The sequence below is a fragment of the Xiphias gladius genome, chromosome 21 (genome assembly GCF_016859285.1).
Source record: "Xiphias gladius isolate SHS-SW01 ecotype Sanya breed wild chromosome 21, ASM1685928v1, whole genome shotgun sequence".
Classification (NCBI taxonomy): domain Eukaryota; kingdom Metazoa; phylum Chordata; class Actinopteri; order Istiophoriformes; family Xiphiidae; genus Xiphias; species Xiphias gladius.
In genome coordinates, this window is record NC_053420.1 from 9856247 (window position 1) to 9884110 (window position 27864).

General features: G+C 40.3%; 1 protein-coding gene across 4 annotated transcripts in view; it reads right to left on the bottom strand.

Moving 5' to 3' along the window:
* Positions 1–27864, bottom strand: part of slc12a5a (solute carrier family 12 member 5a) — a 171164-nt gene that overhangs the window by 99240 nt on the left and 44060 nt on the right. Inside the window, exon 1 of one of the 4 annotated variants that reach the window (XM_040115504.1) lies at positions 3477–3784. The exons of the other annotated variants lie outside the window; for them this stretch is intronic. Coding sequence (XP_039971438.1) covers positions 3477–3531 — 55 coding nt within the window. The 5' untranslated portion in view covers positions 3532–3784. Of the gene's footprint in view, positions 1–3476; positions 3785–27864 lie in introns of those variants that run through there. 4 annotated transcript variants of the gene reach the window in all.

Sequence of the window (27864 nt, forward strand, 5' to 3'; positions counted from 1 at the left end):
GTTTGTTTTAGTAATTTTTTGCTCCCTAACATCTGTATCGACCCCAAAACTCCAGTATCGGTTGGACTCTCAACAGAAGCAAGAACGTTTAGAATGCTTTCTAAATAAGCCTCCAGAAAACAGAGTGTGATCCATCTGGAGTGAGCCGGCCAACAGTTGTCAGCTGACCCGCTGGGCCCAAGACTTTGTCCACCGGAACTCATGAGCAATATTCAATTAGGCACACTTAACAAAAAGTACTCACTCATTAAACTGGAACAAATAAACTGAACTGACACATTAATGAGCGACTGAATACATAAATGAAAAATTGGAGACGGTAACAAACATTTGGAGAAGAAGCATGAAATCGCTTTTGCTTGCTAACAAGAACCTTGGCTGTTGGACCCTCACAGCTCCTGTTAATAGTGCATCATACACAACGAGTGCTCTGAATGTCTGAGCAGAAATCATATACACTGTAGCTTATCATTGTAATAATGATAAAATCCAAGCTTTACATGATTCAGTAGATGTAGCATATTTGTTACAATATTGAAAATATGTAAAATGGTATTTTCCATACCACCAGTAAGTCAGAAATAAACCATGCCTCTCTCATCTCAGTGTAAGCTAAAAACCCAACACTTAAAACACGGCACACCACAACATCATTCTACACCTGCCAGGAAGAAAATGAGCAACTCTTCAAACACTTCAAAAACAAGACATGCTATGCCATTAAACCCTTTCTGTGCTGCAAATGGATCACTAAAACTTCACCTTCCCTTCAACTCTTGATTGCATCCCACCTCCTTACGCTGCTGACACTCCACCTCTCCACTGCTCCAAAGAGAAAAAAATCTGCAGATAATTAACAATGTGGTGGGAGAGCAACATGACAACTTATGAATATGTAAATCTGACCGTGATTCAACATGCATCCACTTCTCTTTTAGGTTCCTTACACCCTTTTTTTTTTTTTTGCAATTTCCCTGAGAATTATGCCTTTCATCTTTGCATACTTATAAAAAGGTACGCAGTGTAAAAATACACCTCTTCAAACACACACACACACACACACACACACACACACACACACACACACACACACACACACCCCCTCTCCACCCTGATGCTGTATGCAACTCCCTGTGCTGTCCTCTCCCGGGCTGTAACCCAGCTGTGTAATGAAGGCTGTAAATCAGCACCTTGGACAGCGCTGGGCAGCCCTGAGCTCCTGGACATACAGGACATACTAATGGAGTCAGGCAGGAGAGAGGGGGGAGCCGCTTTCAGCACCGGAGGAGAGCGGACAGCGACAGCCTCTGACATCTCCTACTGTAAAGAGGTGAAAAGCCCTGCCTATCTGGAGCTGCCCTGCATAGTACTGATGACTAAACAGAGTTATTCAGGTTGTTGCACTAGCTTGGCAGAGCTGTAATTCAGAGGAAAGGCGGGGGGGGGGGTTCTATCCTGAATGATGCTGCCACTGCAGAGTGCCAAAAAGACAGATAGGGAGAGACTGACACAGGGAGAGAAACATAGAGATCCTGAGAGATTTGTTGTGTGTGTGTGTTGCTTTGTGTGTGTGTGTGTGTGTGTGTGTGTGGTGGGGGGGGGGCGTCCTGACAAATGAAACAGTCTGACATCTATATATATGGCTGTTGAGGCAATTACTTACAGCTACACACACTTTACAGCGCGTTAGCATGTGCTCAGCATGAACATGTGTGCCAAATTTAAAACACCATTCTGCACACACAGATGCATACACATATATGTAAATCACAGAGTGAATTTGATAGTGCTAAAGGGTTGAAGCGCACACAGAGACAGCAACGCTCAAGTAATCACATTAGCTTGACACTTCTGCATGCGCTGTTCTGTGGCTTTATGTCACGCTTGGTAACCTGCCCTTGATGGTTCCAATTCGTTGCACTTATAAACAGGGTCATGCTTCAAACCCGCCGCCAACCTCTTACAACTGCTGTCCATGCTCTTAGCGCACCATTGTAATCTCCCCCCCCCAACAAAAAAGAGATGCCCGCATTAAGTTAAATATTCATGTTCCCAGCACTGGTCTATTTTTATCATTAAGCCCTCACAGGTAGGAGAAGCAGCATAGTGACTGTTCTCTCATCCGCAACATGTCCCTCCAGTGCATCCCTGAGAGCCCGGGACTGACAACAACAGGGAGATTTGTGCATAACACAGAATGGGAGCCTTGAAAGACTGAGAAAAAAAAAAAAAAAAAAAAGAGGGCCGTGAGGAAGTGACCTGGGCCTTAAGAGAGAGAAAGAGATGTGTGCAGAGTTACAACAATCCTTAACATATAGCAGAGATGAAAAAGCCTGCCTGTTTTCAGCTTCTTCACAGGCAAGTGAAGCAGTACCCTCAGTTCGAATTAAACCAATGCGGAAGAAAATGGTCGCCAAACTAAAATTGCAAGGGACTTTAACTGCATTCATGACTTAATACTGTTCCGAAATGTGCAGTGCTTGTCACCGGCTGAGAAGGTACGTGCTCTCTGCTGAACCGCCGGTATAAGAGCACTCACATCACAGTTCTGCACAAACCAGTGACCTACAGGTTCTCTCCAGAAATCCTGCAGAGACTGAGGACTGGGCTGAGCGATGAGGATTGAATTGAGAGCTGATTTTGACAGCTGGGTGCGATAGGATTAGCAGCAATGCTGTGTGGGTATCTGTAATTGTGAGTGGCTGTGTGTGTGTGTGTGTGTGTGTTTTATTGCGTGTGTGTTTGAATGTACACATGCCCATACCGTCTGTCCATAGAGTGCCATATGTGGTGGAAGTATTTACGTTGCAATGAAGAATGGATGAACCAGAATTGCACCAGAAAATGCTCCGTACTGTGTGTGTACGTGTGTGTGATTGTGTGGTTGCATGTGTGTGTGTGTGTGTGTGTGTGATTGTATGGTTGCATGTGTGTGTGTGTGTGTCTGTGTATTACTGCAAGTCTGTGCATGTGCGTGTGCTGGACAGAGCTGTAATGCCCTTAACGCTCACCATCCATCGTATGGACTGAGCCCATTACTATTCCTGTCACAACAGCCTTGCAGTAAGAGCAGCAGCAGAGGCAGCAAGCAGGCCGACCATAGTACGACGCTGTCACACACACACACACACACACACACACACACACACACACACACACACACACACACACACACACACACACACACACACACACACACACACACACACACACACACACACACACACACACACACACACACACCAACTCTTGCAATGACTGCTCACTGTCATCAGGTTGTGTGTGTTAAATCATGCATGTTGTGTGTTTTGTGAGATATTTCTCTGCTACATATATCTACTCCCCCGTCGTGTATTTGCGTGGGCAGATGTACAGTATCTGTCTGTCTTGCACTGCCATGTGAGCGTCCCTGTTTATGCATACCTGCTCATGTGTGTGTGCGAGTGTGTGACTGCATGACACATCCCATCACTCACCCTGGCTTTGCGCTCCCCCGTCCCCCTCCTCTGTGTCGGTCAGGTTGTTAAGCATCCTGACTCCTCTACGGTGCTCTTCTCGTAGCGGAGCGATGTCACCGATCAGGCTCTCGGCGGCTCTCCCTGCGCTCCACGCACTGTGATATGGCCACAGAAATTGCGGGGATAGCAGCGTAGAAAATATGCCAGCCGGATCCTCCTCGCTCCTCTTCGCTCCTCGCTGCCCGTAGGACGCACGAAGAGAGGCAGCAGAAGAGAGAGAAGGATTTTTTTTTCCCTTTGTAGATCCTCCTCTTGACGTCTCTTCTCCGCTGGCTTGTAAGCGTGACTCTCTCACTCTCTCTCTGTTGCTCTCTCGCTCTCTCTCTCTCTGAGAGAAGGAGGAGGAGGAGGGAAAAGGGAAGCTGCAGGAGTTTGGTGGATGATGGAACGCCTCAAAGCTGCACACTTGCTCTCTCCCTCCTTCCCTCTTGCCTTCTGTCTCTTTTTTGCCTCACTCCTGATCTCAATCTCGCCCACTCAGATACCAAAAAAAAACAAAACAAAAAAAACCAAAAAAAAAATCCCTCACTCTTCACTGCTCAGATGATGTTGCTCAGTCATTGTAGCCACCAAACTGATTGCATATTCAACCAGTCGTGTGAATTCTTCTATATCTATCCTCCCCCTTTCTCCCTGCCTCTCTCCTCTCATCACAGCTGTCAGACAGAGAGGTGACTGGGGAAGCAGAATTGATGCTGTTAGAAGAGCGAGCGAGCGGCAGTCGCCCTGCTCTGATGCTTTCTGTCCACAGAGGTGCATTATGCATTGGCTTCTTCTCATGTTGGTTTTGTAATATGCTGCCACACTCAATCCCCACTTTAATGTCAGATGCAAATAGAGCCTCTGTTTCCTTCAAGGGATGAACAAGCCGTATCAGCATCATCTGTATGCAGTTATGATAAACAAGGAAAGCCATGTACTCAGATGCACATGCATAAGGAAAGACGCACCGTCTTGGCATTAGGGTGAATCAGCAAGTGTTTGGTTTTGGAGATGTACAACTGCATACACACACTTGCCTCTCTGCTCTCTGTGTATATACAGCAAACAAAACAGAGTGTGGTTCTTTATCTCTCACATTTTTTCTTTTAACCCACCCTCTAGTGTGTAGAGATGTTTGGTTCCAACTGAGAGGACCTGCATGCTGTATGGCAGCGGCACAGCGTTGAAGCCTCGCTGTCAATTAAACCGGTCCCATTTTGATCCATGCAGATTCATTCTGATCTGGTACACTGTGTACCGTAAGCAAAAATGTGTGGTGTATTAAGACACTCTGCTTGTGCGTATGTGTGTGTCCGTGTGTGTTTCGATATCCCAGCCGTTTTGATCCCACACTAGAGATATGAAAGCAATTAATCTTGGTTTTAGTCATGGTAGCGCTGATCCACAGAATAGATTTCAACAAAAAGAGAAGGAGGAAAAATATAACTACACGCTCAGCTCCAGCGAATAAATTTATTACCAATGTCTCAAACAAAACCGGTTTTGTCAAGGTACAATTACCTTGACAAAGAACCAATACCTTGAAGCTTGGCAATAAATTTCTTCACTGAGCTGCGTGTACAGATACATTTCGCTCTCTTTGTTCATTAGTACTCACACCAAAGCCAGCCATTTGTTTGTAACAAGAGAGACACACAATTTAAATTATGATATCCATGGGAGAAGCTCCTCTGCATTTACAGAGCTGAAACATTCAGGTGGTTCAGTTGTGTCCTGAATGACCAACTCATCATTGTTTAATTCAATTTAATTTCAAGCAAGCAATCTGATGCTTAAATGTGCAGGGCCTGACATGAAATTGGATTATTTACGTTGGTTGCTACACCAGTTCTTGAAACAACCAGAAATGCAGAGGCTTATTTTTTAAATGACGTAGAGGTAAACAACTCTAATAATGGGTACTTTACTGATGTGGGTACACTACACTGCACTGCACCCACAATGCTGGTAAAGCACTTCATGTCATTTCTCCTGTAACACCAGCTGCACTATGTACAGTGGCTTCAGAAAGCATTCAGACCCCTTCACTTTACACACTTAATTTTAAACGGATAAAATTGTCATTTTTGCCCAATCTACACTCAATAACCCATAATGATAAAGTGAAAACAGTTTTTTTTTTTAGAAATATTTGGATATTTATTAAAAATAAATTGAAATCTCTCATTTTCAAAAGTATTCAGACACATAAATCTGTACTTTGTAGAAGCCCCCCAAAGCAATTAAAGCTTTGAGACTTCTTGGGTAAGTTTCTACAAGGTTTCCACACCAGGATTTGGGCAGTTTATCCAATTATTCCTGACAGATCCTCTCAACCTCCGTCAGATTGGACGGGAAGCCACTGAACTGCCATTTTCAGATCTCCCCACAGATGTTCTATGTGGTTTAGGTCTGGGGTTTTGCTGAGCCACTCAAAGACAGTCAGACTTGTCCCGAAGCCTCCCCGCGTTGTCTTGGCTGTGTGCTTGGGGTGATTGTCATGCTGGAACATGACGTGTCTCCCCAGTCTCAGGTCATGTGCACTCTGGAGCGACTTTTCTTCAAAGACCTCTCTGTATTTGGCTGCATTCATCCTTCCCTCAATTCTTATCGAGTCTCCCTGTCGCTGCTCCTGACAAGCACTCCCACAGCATGATGCTGCCACCACCATGCTCCATTTGGAGGGAGAGTATTAGCCAGGTGACTAGCAGTGCCTGCTGTCCACCCGACAGCAGGCACGTAGCGTTTGAAGTTTTGCTCAAAGGGTTTAAATTTGTGTCTCATCAGACATTCATCATGCTCTCAGAGTCCTTTAAATGCCGTTTGGCATACTCCAAGTGGGCTGTCACATGCCTTTGACTCAAAGTTGCTTCCATTTAGCTAATATACCATAAAGGCCTGATTGATGGAGTGCTGCTGAGATGGTGGTCCTTCAGGCAGAGATGGGAGAACCCGCCTGAAGGACCACCATCTCAGCAGCAGTCAGAGAGGTTCTTGGTCACCTCCATTCTTGCCTGGTTACTCAGTTTTTCCGGGTTGCCAACTCTGAGAAGAGTCCTGGTGGTTCCAGACTTTTTCTATTTCACAATTGAGGCTGCTGTGCTCCTGGAAAAACTCAGAGCTTTAAAAAAGGTTTTATTCCCTTGTCTGGATCTATTACTTGCCACAAAATTTGAATCGCCAAGGTCTATAGAGAGTTCTTTGGACTTCATGGCTTAGTTTAGAAAAGCAGAAACCTGTGTGTATACGGTCCCACAATTCACACTGCACATCAGGACAAAAACTATGTCCAATCAATTCAATTTGTCACAGGTGGACTCCAATCAAGTCAACACATCTACGGGAAAATTAAAGCCAACAGGATGCACCTGACCACAATTTGGAGTGTTTTATCGAAGGGTCTGAATACTTTTGAAAATGAATAAATTTGCCAAAATTTCTTAAAATGTGTTTTCACTTTGTCATAATGGGTTATTGAATGTATACTGATGGGCAAAATTTTTTATTTTATCCATTCAAAATTAAATCTACAACACAAAATTTGCACAAAGTGAAGGTGTTTGAATAGATTCTGTAGCCACTGTAGATGTAGTACTGATCCAAAATAACCATCCACTGTAAATGAGAGTCCTGTCCTGCAAAAGTCACTGTAGGCTAGCCATTTACTCCACAACGACTGGCCATTACTGCTGTCATTTGCATTAAAGGAAGACGAGTAACTTGTTAACTTAAATTTGTGCTGTGGATATCAAGCTTCTGTTAAGCTACATCAAAGACAATAACAGTTTAAAGTCTGCTCAGCTACTTAGCCCTTTATCTATGTTTTCCTTATGTTGTATTTTTGTTGAGTTGTAGGTATTTTAGACAGACATAGAAAACTAGCTGGGGTAAGTGGCATTGGTTAATGCTATAAACTAGAGCTGCAAATAACAATTACTTTCACTGTCGATTAATCTGCCAGGTATTTTTTTGATTATTCAATTAATCATTTAATTTATGAATCGTCAAAAAATTGTCAAAAAATGCCTATCACAACATGATGTCTTCAAATGTATCATTTCATTTTGACCAAAGGTCCAAAGCCCAAAAATATTCAGTTTACAGTGAAGAAAAGCAGGATGTCCTTTCATTTGAGAGGCTAGAATCGGAATATTTTGCAATGTTTCTCTATTTTTGCTTTAACCAAATATCAAAATAGTTGCAGATTATGTTTCTATTGATAATCGATTATATGACGAATTGCTTCAGCCCTACTTTATACATCTCCTTTTAAAAATAAAGATTGAATAAATAAGGGACAATTGGTTGAAAGAGATGTGTACCGTCATGTGTCCCTAGAATGAAGTTTTTCCCCCATGGTACAACAGGACCCACTGATACTTTAAATGGTTAAATAGTGTGACAAATAACATTATTTAGGTTTGGAAACTGGTTTATGCACAATAAATACTGTTTTGTTTATTGACATACTGTTTGTTACCTGTTGAAATTAATGTACCTGGAACAATGCTATATCAGTTTAAAAGGGAAGCTGTGCTATTTTAGGCAGCCCAGTTCACAGGCAGTTGATTTCACAGAAACTGAGCAAAACCCGCCAGCCTGTTCAGACAGACAACACAAGTAGGGCTGTTACTCTCACATGTGACACACTTGACTCTTCAACACATATGAAACGCACACTTTTAAATCAGGTGATCTATGTAAGCTTGCAATGCTCAGCTCACTCAACTGATCTGCCTGAGGTGCTGCTGCTACACTACAACACCGCATCGTCACTGCAGCTGCTCACATATAGTACTTAAATCAGCCCACAACCACTCCCACATTCACCTGTAAACTCAAATTTGCCCCAAAGACAGATGGTGTGTGGTTATCATCACTACCAGTCTCTCTCTCTGTGCATGTTTAAATGTCACAGCCTGGACACCAAAAATTAACTGTACAAACTCTGAGCTCGCATATTGATATAACTGTTCCACATGACATAGCTGACTGAAATGAAAACTTATTTTGTACACAACCAAACCAGCTGACGTTAGCTAACAGACTGCCAAATCTCTGCAATATTTTTGATTAAGACAGAAACAAGGGAGGCAAAGAGCCAGCTTTTAATTTGAGTAATTTGTTGTTTTACATTGTTGAGCAATGTAACGTCCTGTTTGACAACCCTGATATTGAAATGGTGCTGTGTCATAACATAGAGCATTAATTACCATTTTCTAAATCAACAGGTCAAAATGCAGTGAAACAAAAAATCAAAAAATATCTGAAAAGCTGCTGCATGCCACCCATGTAAATCTTATATGCTGCTGAGTCATATGGTGCCATGAAGTAATGCAAGTATGAATTATTTACGTATAATGCTAGAGCATAGCACAAAACCTCATTTATATGACCTGTTGTTGAAAAGGTCCCTAAGCTCTCAGGACCTAAAACTGCACACAGAAATTTTCAGTTTCTCAGTTTTGTATATCACTTTCCTGGGCTAGTCATGCTTTGTTTACAGCCATCGAGGAAATGTCGAGGTTTATGGAGAGGAGTGGGGGGGGCCATAAACCATCTAAATAAAACAAGAGACGGGTGAGAACACATGTCAGGTAGATGATGGAAAACAAAATCATTTACCTTGGGATGTGTGCTAACCACTTTGTTGTAAATGTGGTGGTGACCAGCAGATTAATGCAATGGACCACTCCCTTAGTCTGCTGAATGTTTAAAAGGGACCTGCCATTCATCCTCTATATTCTCACCAGGTAAGATTTTCAGAAACACCCAATACAATAACTGCTATGGAAAACATTTATGGCATCTGCAAGATTACAAAATAGAGCCGGTGCTGCAACTCAAAATGTGTTGATTTAAAATCAAAACTGCTGTTTTTTGCACCATTTATGTCCAAATATATGTTATATGACAAGAATACAGTATATTGTGCTCCAGGGAGAAGAGTTAGAAATGTACGAGGAAAACAGAAGACATACACTGAGTGCACTGGAGCAGAGGGACGTGCTGGCAGAGCAGCTGTTTTCCAGTAGAGACTATGAACAAACAGAAGGTTCACTTAGTTTTCAAAATCAAAGAAAATTTATTGATAAGAGCAGATCAAGTCATAACAGAGAAGACTTATGAAAGTTGATGTTAGAATGCAATTCTGAGACAGAATAATGTCAAAAAGTTGTTAAAAAGTTACTTCAAGCTGCAGTAGTTGGAGGTAAAACTTCAACACCCAGTGCACTTTGAAATTTAGTTTTCCGTCCAGGGATTTACAAACAGAAGATTTAATCAAGTAGATCTGGGGTGAACCTGGCTGGCCTAAAGAGTTTTTCAAATAAAACTGAATCAAATGTAGCTTTATTATCCCAAAAAAGGAAATTCATTGGTTAGATGTACTGTTTTCTACTTATGTAGAGTATACCGTGCTATGACAGTGGTTCATTTCACTCACAACTCGTATACCAAAAGGTTTTGGATATCATTTTAAATTCTGCAATTTACTGCAGGTTTTTTTCTAATTCCATTCAATCCAGGCTATCAAAAAGTCTAATAAATACAATTCAATTTTCTGTGGGCACTATTCTGTGCATGTACTGCTGACTCACTCAGGCATCTGAAGGCTCTCTTATTTCTTGGGCAGCATGGCTTGCTGACAACTTAACAGTGCCTTGTCTACAAACAGGGGCCTGTTATTGGATTAGTCCGAAACCTTACAACAATCAAACACTGCCAAAAGCAATTCTTTGGCCACAGTATGGGAGGTTGACATAGAGAAAATAAAATGATAATGGATGCATGGGATACTACAATGATACTAAAACTGGGACCCTTCTTTTGAGTGCTCGTATGTGGGTGAGAGAGTGTAAAAATACATGCACATGAGCCTTGGTTAGGATGGGTTGGGTGTAGCTACTACAAGATTGTGGGTTTAGGAGTGGTGTGTGTGGGTAACTATAGAGAGAAAGGGCAGAGATACAGAGATACAAACAAGATCCCTAAATACCAGATGCATGAGTCACACATTTTCCTGGATGCACTTGCTATCTGTGCCTGATTACATCTGTGTGAGCCGACATTCATGTGTGTCCATGTGCAGTTTAGCTTGTATGTCACGTTTTCCTCAGAGGAGTACTCCTTCCAATTACTAACTTTTGAAAGAACAATTTTCAAAAGAGCTTTTGAAACAGAAAGGCTAAATTTACATTTTCATGGGTCTGATTACAGGCTCATTTAAATGTCATGTACTTAGAGCCATGCTCCAAACAGGAGCCAGAAACAGACAACCTTTGTTGAGTAATGTTTTACTAGACAGAGCCTTGGTCATATTGACCTGGTACACTCTACTCAAGGGCCCACTAATGAAGAAGAGAAACTCATACACTCCAAATACCTTAAATGATGACAGGCCATGGTCAAAAGAAATGCATTTATGTTTCAGCAGGGCTTGCTGACCTCTTATTACCTTGTGTCATCACACGGAGCAGGGGTTGGAGAGGATAGGAGGGGGAGAGGGGGATAAGAAGGAGGGTGCTGCCCTTTAACAGATACAAGGAGTAAATAGATGTGAGCCAAGTCATAAAAAGAAGCGAAGAGCAAAGGACTCACGTACCATTTTTGGCAAAACATGTTAGTTCTCTAATTAACTTAGTCAAACAATGAGTAGGATTTATAGTGCTATGTTGCATAGGCCAAAAGCTTCTGAGATGATGTTAAACTAGACTGTACCATCCACTACTTTATTCCACCATGTAATAAAGTTGAGCATGCACTGTAGCAAAAAAAAAAAAAAAAAAAGCATGCCTGATGCACAGATCCACATGACATGTTGTTGGGAGGTGTGCAAGTTGGCTCCTCTGCGACCTACGGTTACCAGTTCCGCTCTTCTCTGCTAGGTCTGTGGAGACATTTACATGCATCCATGGAGATACGTAATTCTGCTGTAAAGCTCACTAACTGATCATATGGCATTTGTGCACAAAACGAAGTGTAAAAACATCAAGGTGTGGAATTATGGCATTTACATCCCAGACAATTTGGAAATTAAATACATACACTAAGTGTATGTTATTCAATCTGTGTGAGGTGCAACCCACATCAAAGATAAATTTCCATTACCTTGTAACAAACAACGTTTTTTTTCCTTATTCTGATAACATTATATTCACACTTACAAGTTCTAGAGTCTACAGTCTACTTGATTGTTAACACTATAGACAAGCAAGGACATTTACGAGATTTTCTGTAAGCAGAAATGTAGTGGACCAACTTGGCTTTTTGGAATCAATTGCTAGAATCAAAAATTATGTTTCTTCACAAATCATAAACTTTGTAGCAGTTCCAGTCAGAACCAGTTTACAGTACCAAACCCTAGAACATTCAGAGGTTAAACTTGGGTTATTATAAGACGAGATAAAGCGAGAGGACAACCACTTCCAACCTACTGTATCAGTAGCAGAGCCTCGTCTCCTCATGTGTTGTTTTGTCTTGGACTCCTGCCAGATCGTTATGTCTGTCTGAGCACCTCCAATCTCTGACAAGGGCATGAAACATTTTACAGCATCCAGCAGCCAAGAAAACAAAAGCCCTGGACACAGAGTTAAACCACTACTGGACAGACAACAAAAGGGACAAAAGACAAAAAATAAACAAGAAACAAAAATTGCGAAGAAGCTTAAGTCGTTTCCTTGCTACTCATCTCCAAGTGTACAGCTAGAGAAGATATTTAAACTTCTGAAATGAAACAGCATCTGTAATATTCTCTCTGAATCCCCTCAGTGTCTGCAATTAAAAAATATTTTGAGTGCGAGAAGGCATTTGTGCTTAAATAATGCAATAGACAGGCTCTCTTTACGTCAAAAAAATCGCAGCCAGAAAAGACTCAGTCAGCATTCGTGTTAGATACATCTAAGCCACCAGTTTCATCCTAAAAATGACGTCGTTCACAACGGGTTTGTGTTTGTCGCACAAAAACAATGCTTTGGGTTGATTAAGACTATTTAACAATCATGTTATATGGTTTGGGTTGATGGTGAATTGGCCACAAAGTAGCCCTCATATGTCAAACTCTGCTTCATGTTGTTTCTAATTGAAGCTGCATCTTGATAAATAATGCATTTTGGTTTTCTGTCTGGGCCATTTTGGGAATTAAATGTGCAAGCATTAAAATGACTTCCATAAACATAATGTGAGGCTGATGTGCACAGTGTTATTGCAAAGCATTGGTGAAACAATTTGAGAATGAAGTTTGTTTAGCACAACACTCAAGCACTTCTGTTGATGAGTTCACGTCGATTAGATTTCCCACGTGTCTTATTCTCTCTCTCGACTGTATATCTGAACAGCATCTGCTCAAAGAACTGACTAATATGAGGAAAAACACAAACGTATATGCATGCATAAATACTACAGGATACAGTTATCAGTTTATCTTTATGAAATTGTATTAGGATGGACTCAAGAAAATTACATGGTAACTGTTTGAATTTAGCCCCGTTCTCCTGAGAGGTAATTTACAGTAGGCTGTGGATGATAATGGATATTATTCAGGGAGAAGCTGGGTGGATTCCATCTAGTGCTGTCCATCAGTTTACCTGATGCTGCCAAACAGAATAACAAGTTTACACCCACTGTGTAAATTCTCTTTATTGGATCGACCCACTTTTTTTGAAATTTGTCCTTCACAAACAAATCTAATCATAGCCTTGTCCCTTGCGAAAGGCTGATTTTGCAACATGAAGCGGGAAACATGATAGAAGGAAAGGGAAAGAGAAGGGCAAAAATCAATTCAGCACATTTGTGTAAAACTTTTGATGCCATATTGGTAAATAACTTAACATTATATATTGATCAGCAAAGCAGAGAGTCTACTACATGTGCATGTTGTCAGATTTGTTGAGTGTTGAAACCTGCAGGACTGGCAGAACCTCTTGGCCATCAGAGGGGTTGTCAACTAATTAATCAGAGAATAGCCAGGGCAGTCCTGAGAAACGAGCCCCCCACATCTGACAAGGCTTTGAGTGCGAGACAGTTATCTGAAGATGTGAGGGAGATTCTTGTAGCCTCGACAGGAAGAGCGAGGAGATCAAAGTGGGGGCGATGCTCTGACACAACAGAGCCAGGCTTTTGTTTGCTCTAAACATGTTTTATCTGATGAGGCTTGCCGGCCAATCTCAGAGCGTTGTCTTTCTAATCACCTAATCCTTCCACAGGAGCCGTTGGCTCTTAGCATGTAAAGAATTGATGACCTCAGTATTTATCACTTTTTTTTCTGAGTGTGTTAAAGGTAGTGTACTGTTTGTGGTGCAGAGCATATACGGGCAATTCCAAACCCTTGGATGTTGTAATATGGCTGTTAAAGAAGAATAACAGCTGAACCAGCTGTGTCACCGTAACCAGAAACGGACGCCACTTTAGATCATGGTTCATTTTTCTAAAAACATGTTTCTATGATTACTCTTTCCTCACCTTCTCTTTGCACCCCTCGATGCATCTTTTGTAGGATGGACTAAAATGCAATTATCGGGATGTACCCATGGTGTCCGTGAGTGTTCATACCTACAGTAGAAATATTTTTGATTGTGATAGACCAGACCTTTGGCAATATTTTATGGTAGTATTTTTATTGTATAGTAGCATTTGTGTTTCAAGCAAACATTAATGCACCAGTGAGAGAAATCACTTTATGTGTTTCTATAGTATTTCTATTGAATTTCTATGCTTGCACTATCATTTGAATGCCACATAATAAGGCTCTGAAGCAGCTTGTTTAAAGCTTTTCTAGATCAAAAGACTGACAACAGTAGGAGCATAAACAAACACAAAAATGAGCAGCCTCTGACAAAAATCAACCTGAGATGCAGCGTGTAGACTTTGGGGGAAAAAATGTTCACGTCTCTCCTTTAATTCGAATTGAATTTAACTTGAGCATTTCATTTTCCAAAGTGGTTTATTTAATGAGTCATCTTCATATGCATTAGGAATGATAATTAAAAGTGAAATTCAATGTAATTCAAAGTATTAGGCTGCTGCAGAACATGAATATCTGGTTTTTATATGTTATTATGTTTTTATATCAAGCAGATATTGAACATGAGTGACCAGTATAGTGAGTATTTATTTTTTTTAAAGTGAATGTGAAGAAACTGCAATAAATGTGCTTTTACGTGCATGTGACTGTTACACAGTTGTATACAAAGGTTTGGGCACCCTGGGCAAATTCCTTCTTTTTTTTTTTTTGAATTGAAACGAATTGAAGTATGTGAAAAAGTTTGGATACCCTAATAAGTCAGTACTTAGTTAAACCCCCCCGCCCATTCTTCTTTGGGGTTGTGTGGAAGGCAGTGGCACAGGAAACACAGCACGGTTAGAGCGAAGAATGGATCCCACTAATTACCAGAAAATGCTGGACGCAAATGCCCTGCAGTCAGTCAAGAAAATGAAACTGAAAAGAAACTGGCTTCTTAAACAGAACAATGTTCGAAAGCAGACCAACATGAAGTACTTCCAGAAGCACAACATGAAGTTTTGGAACGGCCCCTATAGTCCACTGGCTTGAACAAAAATCTGTGGGTAGATCTTAAACACACTGTGTGTACAAGACAGCCTAAAAATATCTCAGAACTGGAAGTGATCTGCAGGAAGAGTGGGTGAAAAGTCCTAAATCAAGAACAGAGAAACTCTGAGCTGGGGAGAGGTGTTTGCAAGCTCTGATATCTGTCAGTTGGGGTATTACTAAGTAAAATCAACAAAATATATCATTTGCTCCATGGTGCCCAAACTTTTGAATACAACTATATTGCCCAGAGGTGTGAGTTCCATATACAGCGAGCACATGCACTGGTCCCTCACCCATCTCTCTCCTGAATTGTGAGTAAAACATGACAAAAAATGACTGACATCCCAAGTCTGAATAATAAAGGTAAACGCAGACAGATTTTTTCCCCCTGAAACTCCATCCTGCCCACATAGCTGTCTAAGCGGTGTCTAAGTCATCAGGCAAGTTTGACGTCTGAATACTGATATACCAATTCTGGTACTCACTCCTTCCAAGCCCACTTTGAATATAGTTCAGTATGTGCATGTGTGTTGCCACCTAAGCTCATTTGTGTAGATGGATATTGAAATGCAGTAATGAGACAAATATGTTCTCATCTTGTCATAATATACTGGAACCAAGTGTCACTCATTTTTAATCAAAACTATGGATTACACTGTTAACCATGAATTGTGGTACAGAAATGCAAATGTTTATTTTTCAGCTGCAAAGTGACCCACTGAGCACATTAGGATAGAATATAATCAAATCATTATTGTCATTGTATAAGTACAATTGTCATTACAAAAAAACCGACTAGATTAAGTTTGCAATGTCCGTACTTGATGCTACGAAAAACAATAAATAAGGTAACAAGACCAGGTCAAAACCGAGCATTTAGCTGGACCGCGTATGGTCAATGTGTGAAATTGAGCACGCAGTTGAAAACTGTTGCGGAACCACTGTAAACAACTATTTTCAATGAAAAGTAGCTAAAGCCAGCTCAGAAAGTCGCTAAATGTTGCTGTATGAAGTAATGGTCTAATGAGCATATTCATTACGCCATCACGTCCTATCTGCATTCTGCCGAGTGTCAGCTGGTTTCAGCCCTTTATCTGTTTACTTCTCTCCTACTCTCTTCGCTCACATATACAGCGATTTTAATACAGCCAAATTCCCAATAAAGCTGTTCTCACTTAAATGTTTTTTTTGTTTTTGTTGTCAGACAATAGAAAACGTATGTAATAGTAACTGAAATTACTAATTAAGACTACATGACAACATGTTAACCAGCAGTCACTTTCCAGCCATTTCCCACCTGCTGCTCTGCACCGCTAACACCCTGATTTAATAACCATGACGTCATCTGGGAAAAATAATAATAATAAAAAATAAAATAAAAATAAAAAAAATCACCATACACATGAGTTAAAGGCAACGGCTGTGCTGGGATTTCGGCTATATTTACATGTAAAAGGTAGAAGCTTATTCATGTCTGTGTGAGCTGCCATGGTCAGCTGACTGAGACACATAGAGAGGTGTGCCTGCGGAGGGAAAGCCTGGGGCAATACTGGCGACTCTCTACCATGGAAAGCATCTAAGGTTCGTCCAAAAACTTGCTAGATTTGTTGCAAGGTGCTCTTGTGGAAAAAAAAGTTGTTGAAAGGGGTGTGAAAAGTCGGTAAGTGCGGTAGTCAGTCCAGTTTGGCTATCCAGCCAAAAATAGGGAAAAAAATGAGTTAATTAACAACAAATAGGATAAAATATTGCAAAAAAGTTGTAATAAAGTAACGAACAGCATTAGCCATGTCACTGTCAGTAATAACAGCTCAGATGTGCAATGCAACAACAGCAACAATACAGTACGGAGAAGTGGCAGAGTAGCAATTTAGTATCAAACTGTACAAATTGTATGCATGTATTTATAAACAGTATTAAAAAAATAAAACTTTAAAAACTTAACATTTTTGATGAGGAATCCTTAACGTTTAGCTTAAAAATGAGCTGATATACGATTATCAGATTTTTTTTAAACTCTCACATATCGCTATCGCTAATATATTATAACATCATTGTTACCTCCGCCAGGGGGGTTATGTACCCACCCGTGTCTGTTTTTTGGTTTGTTTGATAGTTTATTTGTCAGCAGGATTGCACAAAAAGTACTGAACCAATTTGCACTGCACTTGGTGGAGGGACGGAGCACGGGCCAGGGATGAGCCTATTAAATTCAGGTGATGATCAGGTTAAAGTGGCAGATCCAGGATTTTTTTTTAAATCACTTTCCTTTACATTGCCAGATAGGGCATTTTTCGCCTTGGCGGAGGTAATGTGCTCCAGTTAGTGCCAGTCTACTTACCATATGCAACATGCAGTATCATGATAGTACTGCAATAGTTGTCCTGTTATTGCACTACTGTTTAAGATTTTGTAGCCTAACTGTATGTGTGTAGCCTATCTGTGTGTGTGTGTGTGTGTGTGTATGTGTGTGTGTGTGTGTGAGTGAGAGAGTGAGTGAGTGTGAGGGGAAGGAGATTCTGACATCATAGCACATTAAAAAGGTCAACCTGACAGAACTATTGAGCTGTGGCGGCAGGCAGTCCGCGCTGAGATCCCTGGAATGTTAGATAAAGATGTAGCATGAAGAAAAGCAGCGGTGAGATGCACCTTGTACAGGAAAGAAAAAGGCACACAATAGTGGATAAGATGCACTGAGAGAAAAGAGATATGTTTCAAGTGCTTCTGAACTGAGTGTTACACTAGCTGCAATGTTTGAGTCTACAGCAGGTTTGTGTGTGTGTGTGTGTGTGTGTGTGTGTGTGTGTGTGTGTGTGTGTGTGTGTGGATGACCATGCCTATGCTACCATCCAAACATCCCCATCTCCCTGTGCATCCACCAGCGCTGCATTAATTCACCCTCTTTTTTTTCTGCTTATTCCATTTAAGCCACTGAGGAGGAGGAGGGATGAGGATATGACCCAGTTTTATTTCTCCAAAGAAAAGAGACGAAGCAACAAAGAGAAAAATGAAAAATGAAGTGAGGGAAGGAGAAGAGGAAGAGGAGAGGGGAGCATCGGTCTGAACGAGAACAGAAAGTAATGAGGGCTCATTTCCATGCATGGCTCTACATCTCTTGGCCTACCCGCAATGATCACCACCCCACTTTGGTCAAACCAAAATATCAAGGCAATCTCTCATCTGAAAATTGTTTACATACAAGACTCATAATGTTTATCTAGAACACAGTGTGCCTATGTATGCCTAATTAAACAGTCTCATGGTAGTTTTATAATAAGAACCACTCAAACAGCCCTCGAACAGTGCATAGATAAGCTGGTACATCATGTCAAGAACACCAAGGTACTGTGGGCAATTCCTTCCTCGGAGCAACATACTAACGGTTTTTGTAGGCTGCTCATGTAAGCTCCTTTAGAGCACAGAACATCTGTTTACGTCAGAGAGGAGACACTTGACTAAGATAGAAAGGGGGCGATTTATCCAGTGCTACACAAATCAATGTTTGGTTCAGGCTTCACAGGAACATGATCAGAGGGATTATCTTTACTAAGGACCTGCTGCCATATTTGGCAAATATGTGGAAATTAAAATGTAGTGTATGTTTGTTAAAAAGAAAAGAAAAAAATAGAAAAGAAACCTCTCACAATTGGAACAATAGCCCTTTTACACCCCTGATGAATTTCAGTTGCTCATGTGCTCCAATCTCACAAGGGAAAAAAAAATAAATTGAAATGAGCAATGGTCATGGGTTTTTTCTGTTATCATATATGAATCTGGTACTGTTGTGTAACATTTAACAATGTTCTGCCTGTAGTTCTAAAGCAGAAAAAGTTTTAAAGGGTTACTGTAGGCTTAAAAGGTGCGTGGGCTTTGAGATTTTTATAGACTTTCTACTTTGCCTGCCACTAATTTTGCACACACGCACAACTAAAAATACAAAATAAACTAACAACCCGTCTGAGCAGAAAGCCCTTTTGTTTTTTCTGTCAGCACAGAATTAAACACAAGTCTAATATTTAATATAGCTCACTCTTTGATCCTGATGCTAAACATTTTGAGATGCAGATGCCTTAAAAGGTGACCAAACAACACCCGGAAGCCTGCCGCTTTGTCGCTGCTGTGCTAGTTATGGAGTTAGGCCAGCGAACCAGGGGGTCAAAATGCACAAAAAAGAAACAGTGTTTATTCTGTTCTGATCTACTTTACGCCCATGAACTGCTCATTAGTAGTCAGTACAACCATCATGTTTTCAGTGGGGTCTGTCTACATTTAAGACATCATACATCACATAAAAGATTATCAACTGTGAGCAGACCCTAGCAGAGATGTTGACTTGTCAAACGGGTGCTACATTAATAATGGCTGCGTTCCATTTTGATGTGCCTGTGCCAGGTCTCTGCTAGTGTGCATGCTGGCTCATTGGCTTGGCTTGCTGGCACACCTAAATGGAATGGAGCCATCATTAATGTTGTTTGTGTTAGTTACACTTGTGTTTTTCCTCCTAGAACATGTCAAAATGTCTGCTGTGAAAGTTTTCAATTAGGGGGATTTTCTAAGGATAGTTGAAGAGCAACTTAATACCAACTAAAATCTCTTTTTTTTTCTGACTTAGGGATTTAAAATCTCACCTTGCTCCAGTGGTTTAGAGGTGTAATTCAGGGTGTGTCACTACGTCATGGTGTTGTTATACCCAAATATGTTTTGGTTTTTTTTGGTTGTTGTTTTTTTTAAGTCTATTCCAAAACCCTTTTTTAGACTGAATTTTCTGTCATGTATGGACACTGATGGTGAGGTTAAACCTGCAATAATCAATATACTGAAGCTGACATTGATTAAAATTAAAACATCATCATAGAGAATTAACACCCAACTCTATGAAGCATTTTTCCTCTTTCAGCGTATCTTGTTTTAATTTTATGATGTGTACATTTCCTGTGTGGTTGAATCTGAGCTGCTCTCATCAGTCATCAGTTTCCAGCGATAACGCTCTAATAAAACAACGTTGACATTACCTGCCCAGCACCAAAGAGCAGGCAGGCTAAGTTACCAAGCAGCTGTTGTACATAGTGGAGCATTTGTCAGCTAAAGAGACAGATATTTCCCTCAGGAGTTGTTGACCGAACCAGAACAAAAAAAAAAAAGAAAGGAGAAAAGAATACTACATAAAGTGGGGATAGGTAACCTGAATTACATTGTTCATGTTACCAAAAACAGTTCAAAATAAATGATAATTTTGTTCTGTGTCTGCTGAATGTGCAATTAGGTAAAAGTTTGCTAACAACTTCTTTTGATGTTTGAATGCCCCTTGCTATCATTCATGTGCGATGTTAAAGTGACGTTTTCCCACATTAAATAATGGCTGTCACTTTCCCAGTAGCAATAACAAAGGTAGCACATACAGTAAAGCACTTTTCGTCAAGAAATTTTATATATATAAAAAAAATAAAAATCTAGATTTATACAATGTATTAATTTGTTAATCGTTTAGTGGTTTCACTGTTTCTGTTTTAAGCTAATGGGTAATCTATATCCCGTGAGTGGGTCCTGCATAAACACAAGTCTTTTTTGTGATGGAAGTTTTTTTTGTATCATCAGAACATTAGCAGTATGTTGGAGAGCAGGTCTTTGAACACAACATCAAATAGTGCTAAAATGTAAGAGTACCCGACCGTACATATTTAGCAGCCAGGTGTGATCTCTGTCTGGTTTGTAAGGCACTATATGTCTCATAAAAAGGCCACAGGATATGAGGGCCAGATCTAGTGAGCTTTAAAAAGGCCATCGTTTATCCGCTCTGGCCCTGTGCAGCTGTACAAACTTATAAGACATGTACCAACAGGTCAGCGATGAGAGAAAATGTTTTGTCCCCAGAACTAAGAAAATGACAAATGTAACAGGCCACAAATTAAATCAAAATTTAACCTTTTTTTATTGCAAATAAAACAAAAATGTATACGCTTTCTTAAAAATACTTAAAAGATTCAATTATTATTCTGACATGTCTGAGAAACTTTTGTCTCATAATCCTTCATTCATGTGGTTTATGCGTTTAAAACACACACCTCACTAGATGTGCGTTCCTCATGAAAGGCCACCTCATTACTGTTCCCACATTGAGCAATATGATGTCAATTTTATGCCACATCGACCATTGTTTCTATTTCTGTCTGTTCTGCAACAGTGAACCTATAAACTAATCGGCACTAAGCTGACATTTCCATCAAAAAAAAAAAAAAAAATCTCATGGGGGGGGGGGGGGACTCAGGCTTTGAATGGGTAGTTAATAAAGTAAACCATGTTCTGCGTTTAGGCCAGTTACGGTCACTCAAGCTATTTTCACCACCAAGCTGCAGACCTTTACAACCAGCGTGGCCATGTTGCCACATGACATTGATTGTTTCACGGGTACTCAGCAGCTCTTCAGATTGCTTCCAGAAAAGTGTCTGCCGCTGAACGGGTGGTGAATGGCTGCAACACTGTATGCAGCACTGACAGAGAGCAAATACATAACCGCCCAACAACCCTTAGTCATGGGATGAGACCAGACTGACAAAAATGGTCTTCGACACCAGTAAGGCCGACACTGCCTTACGTCTGTGTTTGTGTTAATGTAACATTTTCCCAAAGTAAACACATGAATGTGCTGAGCCTGAAACATGCCTTTTGAAGGGTTACTTGTATCCAGCATTCATACTCTTTTTAATATGGATTTAATCTTCTTCTTAGAATAGAAGCAATAGCAAGTTGACAAGTATACTCAAGATGACCACTGAGGGCAGGGGGGGGGGGGGACACTTTTTGGGCTCAACACGTCTGTTTAGTTCACCTATCCTGCTATTTTCGGCCATTTTCTTCTATTTTTTTTCTTTTATATTTCTACACCCTGATGCAAAAGTAAATTACCAGAGAAATGCTCCAAGATAAAGGGTGTGTCTGCATATGTCTGCTTTGTTTGTGGCTTTTTCTGCTTTTTCTCATTTTGGTCTATGGTTTTCAGCTACTATAATTGGGTGCAGAAGAAAAGCAGCCATGGCAGTTTTGGAGACAAAGAGTATATCTGAACATGGCTGTTTTGTTTGTGGTTTCTGTGTAACCCACTCGGACATTATATCTCAGCATGACAGAAAATCCAACATCAAATGCTTCTTTTTTATGACTGATGTGACAAAATGGAGCTTTTGTTGCACACAGATATTTTTTCATTTATTCTATCACTTGGCAAAATAAGAATCAATAATAGATTGTACATTGTTTTTGTGGTCACAGAACTGGATAGTAAGCCAAGTGGAAAAACATGGCTGATCAATAAGGAAGGGATCCTGCACAGTATTTGAATTTCACAACATTATTGTTTGTCCTGTGGTGGCTTTTCTATCAAACCAGTCCCTTTGATGAAATTCTGGTATTGTCGAAACTGAATTGTATTCTCATCAATTCGACTAATGGGTAGAGCTAACTTTGCATTCATGACCTCTGTTGTAGAAATTCAAGGATTTGAAACAATATAAGTAAAATTAAAGCACGGTTAGAAAGCTCTAGGAGGCTTTTGCTGCTTTCAATGATATTCATTGTTTTGCTAGAGTTGCATTTCCCTAATCTCTATGACAGAGGTGCAAAGCTAGCATTACCCACGATTAAGAACAGACACAATTATAAGAGTAAGACTGAGGGTAAGGTTGAAAAATACTGGTGTATCATTTCAAACATTTGCACAAGAGTTCAGAAAGACAACCTGTATAAGAAACAGAGGCTCAAAATCTGGGTCAATACAGTGGCTTATTTTGTTGGGATTCAAAAATCTGTTTTGATTTTGGAGGAAAAGCCTGAAATTCCCGTTGTGTGAACATTATGTTTTCCCAATGTTTTTGTTTAAACAAACATTTAAAACATGTTTAAAAGAAATAAAAAAATATATTTGTGTGGTATGGTATTTCCAAAAAAAAAAAAAAAAAAACATTCAATTGCCTAGTTTGAAATTCTTAAAATTAGATCTGCTCCTATAGAGATCCATGATCTATGAATATGCAAATATTGCTTGTAAGTTTTAGTGGTTTACCTTTTACATACAAGATGTCTCCTACTGCACTCAAAAATCCATTCTTGCTCCAATAATTACTTGATAATCGCTTAGCAGATGGACAGAAAAACAATCTGGAAATATTTTGAGAATCAATTGTTATTTTTCAAGCAGAAAGGCCAAAAAAAAAAGGCTATTTTCAGCCTCTCAAATATGAAAAATTCCAACTTTACTATGCTTGTAATTTGAATATTTTGGGGTTTTGAACTTTTGGTCAGACCGAATGACACATTTGAAAACATCACCATGGACACTTGAATGGATAATTAATTTTTCAAATTTTTTTGACATTTTATAGACTCAACGATTAATCGAGAAAATAACCTGCAAATTAAATCGATAATGAAAATATTTGCACATTTCAGCCCTAAATTGCTTAGCGTAAGCTTCCTCATCACACTTGTATCTGTTACATACCGGACTACGATTGGCTTCCAGCCTAGCTATGATGTGAGCGCAACAAAACTCCAGCAGCCTTTAAAGCCTGAGCTTTATGATCTACTGATTAAAAAAAACATCATGAATGCCTTGTTAACAGCAGCAAAGTTCTGTTCACATGTGAAGAACGTCGTTCCACTATGGAGCAACGTGCAGTACAGTAACAGACCAGCAGGGTGCACCAGCTCTACCCACTGAAGTCAAGTGTCTCATCTTCTCTATAATTAACTGGCGATGGGAGTGGCCCGCATCACTAGAGGGACAATCTGATTGGATCAATGGACACCTCTGGCTTGTGATAGGTGATAATGTCCTATTCTGAGTGGATAATGCAGAGGTAATCTGCCCTGTGGAGATCCCCATCGCTGCCGAGCCCCTGCCCAACCCCAACTCTGTTAACAACAGATAATAAGATTACAGCTTGGCTCGTGGCTGATAGAATTACGAGTATATCAAGGAGGAAGATCATTTCACTTTATAGCGTGCCCCCTGGATTCAACTGTAGAAGGATTCACACACACTGACAGAGTGTCACCTCACCTTTGCAGTACTGGACATGATGATGATGTCAACATAGGTCAACGTGTTTTATGATTTTTTTTTTTTTTTAAATTAATCTATTATATGAAGTTGTTTGGAAGTGTCACTGCAGAATTTCAGTCAGTCATCACGACCGCAATGTTTCTGGGATATTGCAAAATATATTACTAAAGAAGCTTGCAAGCATCTACACAGCATTACTTTTAAGTTCATACTTTGCTTTACAGTATACTGTGGGATAAATCAGGAGCAACAGTGGAGCCTTTATAATTTTAGTTTAATAGTTAGCTAACTTTTAAATGCTATCATCTTATAGTGCATGAAAAGAGTTACTAGGCACACTGTATTAAAAGCTGAAAAGTCATCAAAAAGTAAACTGAAAAACAAACTGCACTGCATGCCAGTGTTTTGCTGGCTTGGGAGACAAAGGGGGGAGGATGAGGGTGCTGTTCTTTTTTGTGCAAAAGCAGTCAGAGATTTTAACTGCGTCTTAGTAGGAGTATGGTGGGAATAAGTTAAAACCTGCTGGAGAAAGTTCTTCTAATATGTTTACATGTTTATCCTCCGGTAAGGCAAAATTGGAAAAGGTACAGAAGGTGGTGCAAGGGAAAGGAAGGACAGGACAAGCAGCAATAACATTGTCTTTATTTATAAATATATATATCTGGCTCTGTTAAACCAAATGCAGAACACAGATTGAACCCAACAAAAAAAAAAGAAAATCTGCAACCTCATCTCTACTATATACTGGCTGTACACACAAAGTGTTTTTTGTTTTTTTTTCTGGGAGCAACAAACTCAAAACTCAGTCAATACAGTTGCTACGTAATCAGCAGATATTATTAGACACACAACAATCTGAACTGGAACCACAGACGTTGAAGAAATATGTGTTGTACTGCAAGTCTGATTTAGTGCATTCACAAATTAGAGGAAGAAGGCAGCAGCATGTTGTTGATATAGTGCTGCTGAAGTTTTCAGCAGCGCTGTAGATCTAGTCAGCTTGAAGTGAGAGAATGTCTGCTGCTGAATCTAAATGCTATAATCTTATCTGCCAACTGGAGCAGGAAGCAGAGAGGTACTAAATTCCCTTCTGGTGATTGGCTCTGGCATCTTTTCGAAGAGCCTCGTTCTCTCCCTCTCCCTCTCCCTCTCCCTCTCCCTCTCCCTCTCACACACACACACACACACACACACACACACACACACACACACACACACACACACACACACACACACACACACACAGAAGGCCCACCTCAAACATTGCTTACCCATTCGCCTGAGAGTTATTGGACATCCAGAACTGAGGAGAAAGAATTTCTCTGGTTCTACTACTCTGACTTTGTAATTTAGAGTGAAGATTCGGAGATAAAAAAAGAAAGAAAAACAGTGCTGTATCTTGGGGAGCTATCATCTGCCTGAGAAGGTTGTTTTGCTGGCTGGCTGGCTAACTTAACTGCCTGAGTTGCAGCAAGACTGGCACATACCTATTTTATCTACAGTGAAGAAATGTGAGGATTTAATCAGTGCTCCCGTAGTGATGCTTCAGATTTTCTGGTGCTGTATGTACTAATGGGCTCCCTACTGTATCCAAGCAGGGCTTCAAGATATCAAGAGGTACTAAACAGCTTCAGTTTACTGTGGATTGGTAAGCAATGCTGCTGTTAAAATAAACTAGCTAAAAAAAAAGCAACTTTAAACACTGTCAGGAAGATTCCGTCTTCAGTTTGTTTATTTGTCTATCAATCTATAGTCAGCAGAGAATGTCAAACGTGTAAATACATTTGGGTTGAATTTTCCAAAAAACGATTACAGAGGATTACTTAGGAAGGATTAATTATTCATATGGAGGTTGATGTAGCAACAAAATTTCAGAACATATGCAATATTTAGAAGGGGTGAATGTTTCATGAGGGGAGGTGAATATAATGTAACTCTAATGTGAATGTTATGGCACTCTGTTTTACATTTGACTCTGATACTCGGGAAAAACTGAGAACTCCCTGCCTCGCTTTGCTTGTTAGCACTTACTCTGTCACACTGCATTAGAGTGTGTGTGTGTGTGTGTATACGTGAGTGTCTATTTGTGTTATGTGTCAAAATAGTACTGTGAATAGCACTTTCAGATGCTACATCTCAGAGGGTTCAGTAGGTAAAAGGAAGAGGTCAAGACAGACAGAACAAGGCAGACCAAAGAGACATTTCTACAGCTTTTATCATTTTAACTCTCAAATCCTCTCAGTTGAGGAGTTGTGAACAGTTGAGGAGTTATGAACTTAGTCTGTATTGCTCAGAAGTCTATTTTTGTCTGCTGCCTAGTACACAACAGTAATACACATTGGTTGGCTTATTGGATTTTGATTTTAACATGACTGAATGCACACTGACTGTGATTATAGTCAGTAATAGTGCTGTATGTTTCAATCTCATCAGATCAATATGTTCTTGATATCCTAAATATTTTTACATAGTCAAAAATGTTAATAAAACACTGCATGCCATAAAAAAAGACTCAAAGACTCTAAATATAAACCTGAGTGCCAGTATTTCCAGCCCTTTTGTTTTCCATGTCATTCATACAAGCTTGAAATGAGCCTCAAGGAGACTGGCAGCATCTCAAACAAACTTGATGTGAGTTGGAGTGAAAGTGACACAGTGAGGTCAGCCTGCACCCTGCGGCGTCACCTGTTCCCACCTGACACACAAACTGGTACAACCTCAGAAACCAGCTGCTGAGTCAGCGGGGAAGGGCAGTAGGTTTTGAGGGAGTGGACTGAGGTGACAGAGCAAGTAACGGAGCTCGATGAAGAGAAGGTAAGCTAATGTGAAGCGTGTTAGGAAGGCAGAAAGGACATCAGAGAGGCAGTGAGTACCAGAGAGAGAAGGGAAGACAGGAGGGTAGCAACTCAATGAAGGATGCTAAAGAGAAGTAAATGTCAAGTACGTTGGACAAGAAAGGGTGACAGAGACGGACTAGGAGAGCAGAGAAAGAAAAAAAAGAGAAGAGCATCAAAGAACAGAAGATGATGTAATACACTAAGTGTTAAGAGGAAAAACACATCAGCCCCAAGAGCCCTTACCTTGTTGTGTTAGCGTCTGTCACATATTGGAAAGGTGTGATATAATTAAAAACTGAGTTCACACCTTTGATGCTTTGTTTCTGATTTCTTAGCCTAAATTAAGCTCTTGGGTATCTTGGTCCCTGAGTTTAGCCTTCAAGGCAGACCTTCTCAGACTGTGCGCTGAGGGCCTATGTCCGCAGGAAGATGTTTTTGCACTGGCAGTGTCTATTTTCTGTACAAATTCTATGAAGTTCAGTGTTGAGAGCGCTCAACATCTTTGATGCAAAAACGCCGAAAGCGTACAACCGTTTTTTTTCCTGCTGCAGTTGAAAATATCAACTATTAGAACACCACTGCTCATCAGTTTCACTTCTCTCTCACTGACCAATCAAAATGAAGAAGGGAACAGAACTTACAATATCAACACTGTCAACAATGGCAGAGGAGAAACTGATCCTGGTTGTCACTGACAACCCAGTTACTTACGATCTGACACTGAAGGGTTAACTGCGATCAATATTTGAAATCAAGATGGTGGAGGGATGTTGCCACGACTGTTAGGATGTCAGGTGAGTGTCCACATTGAGAATTGCTGCATAGGCCAGGACGTGATTTCTTTCCATCGTTTCAGCTAACTTTTCTAAAGTAAAGAAATGCGGAAGTGCTAGAAGACGGTTTTTGTAACCTATGATAAGTAAG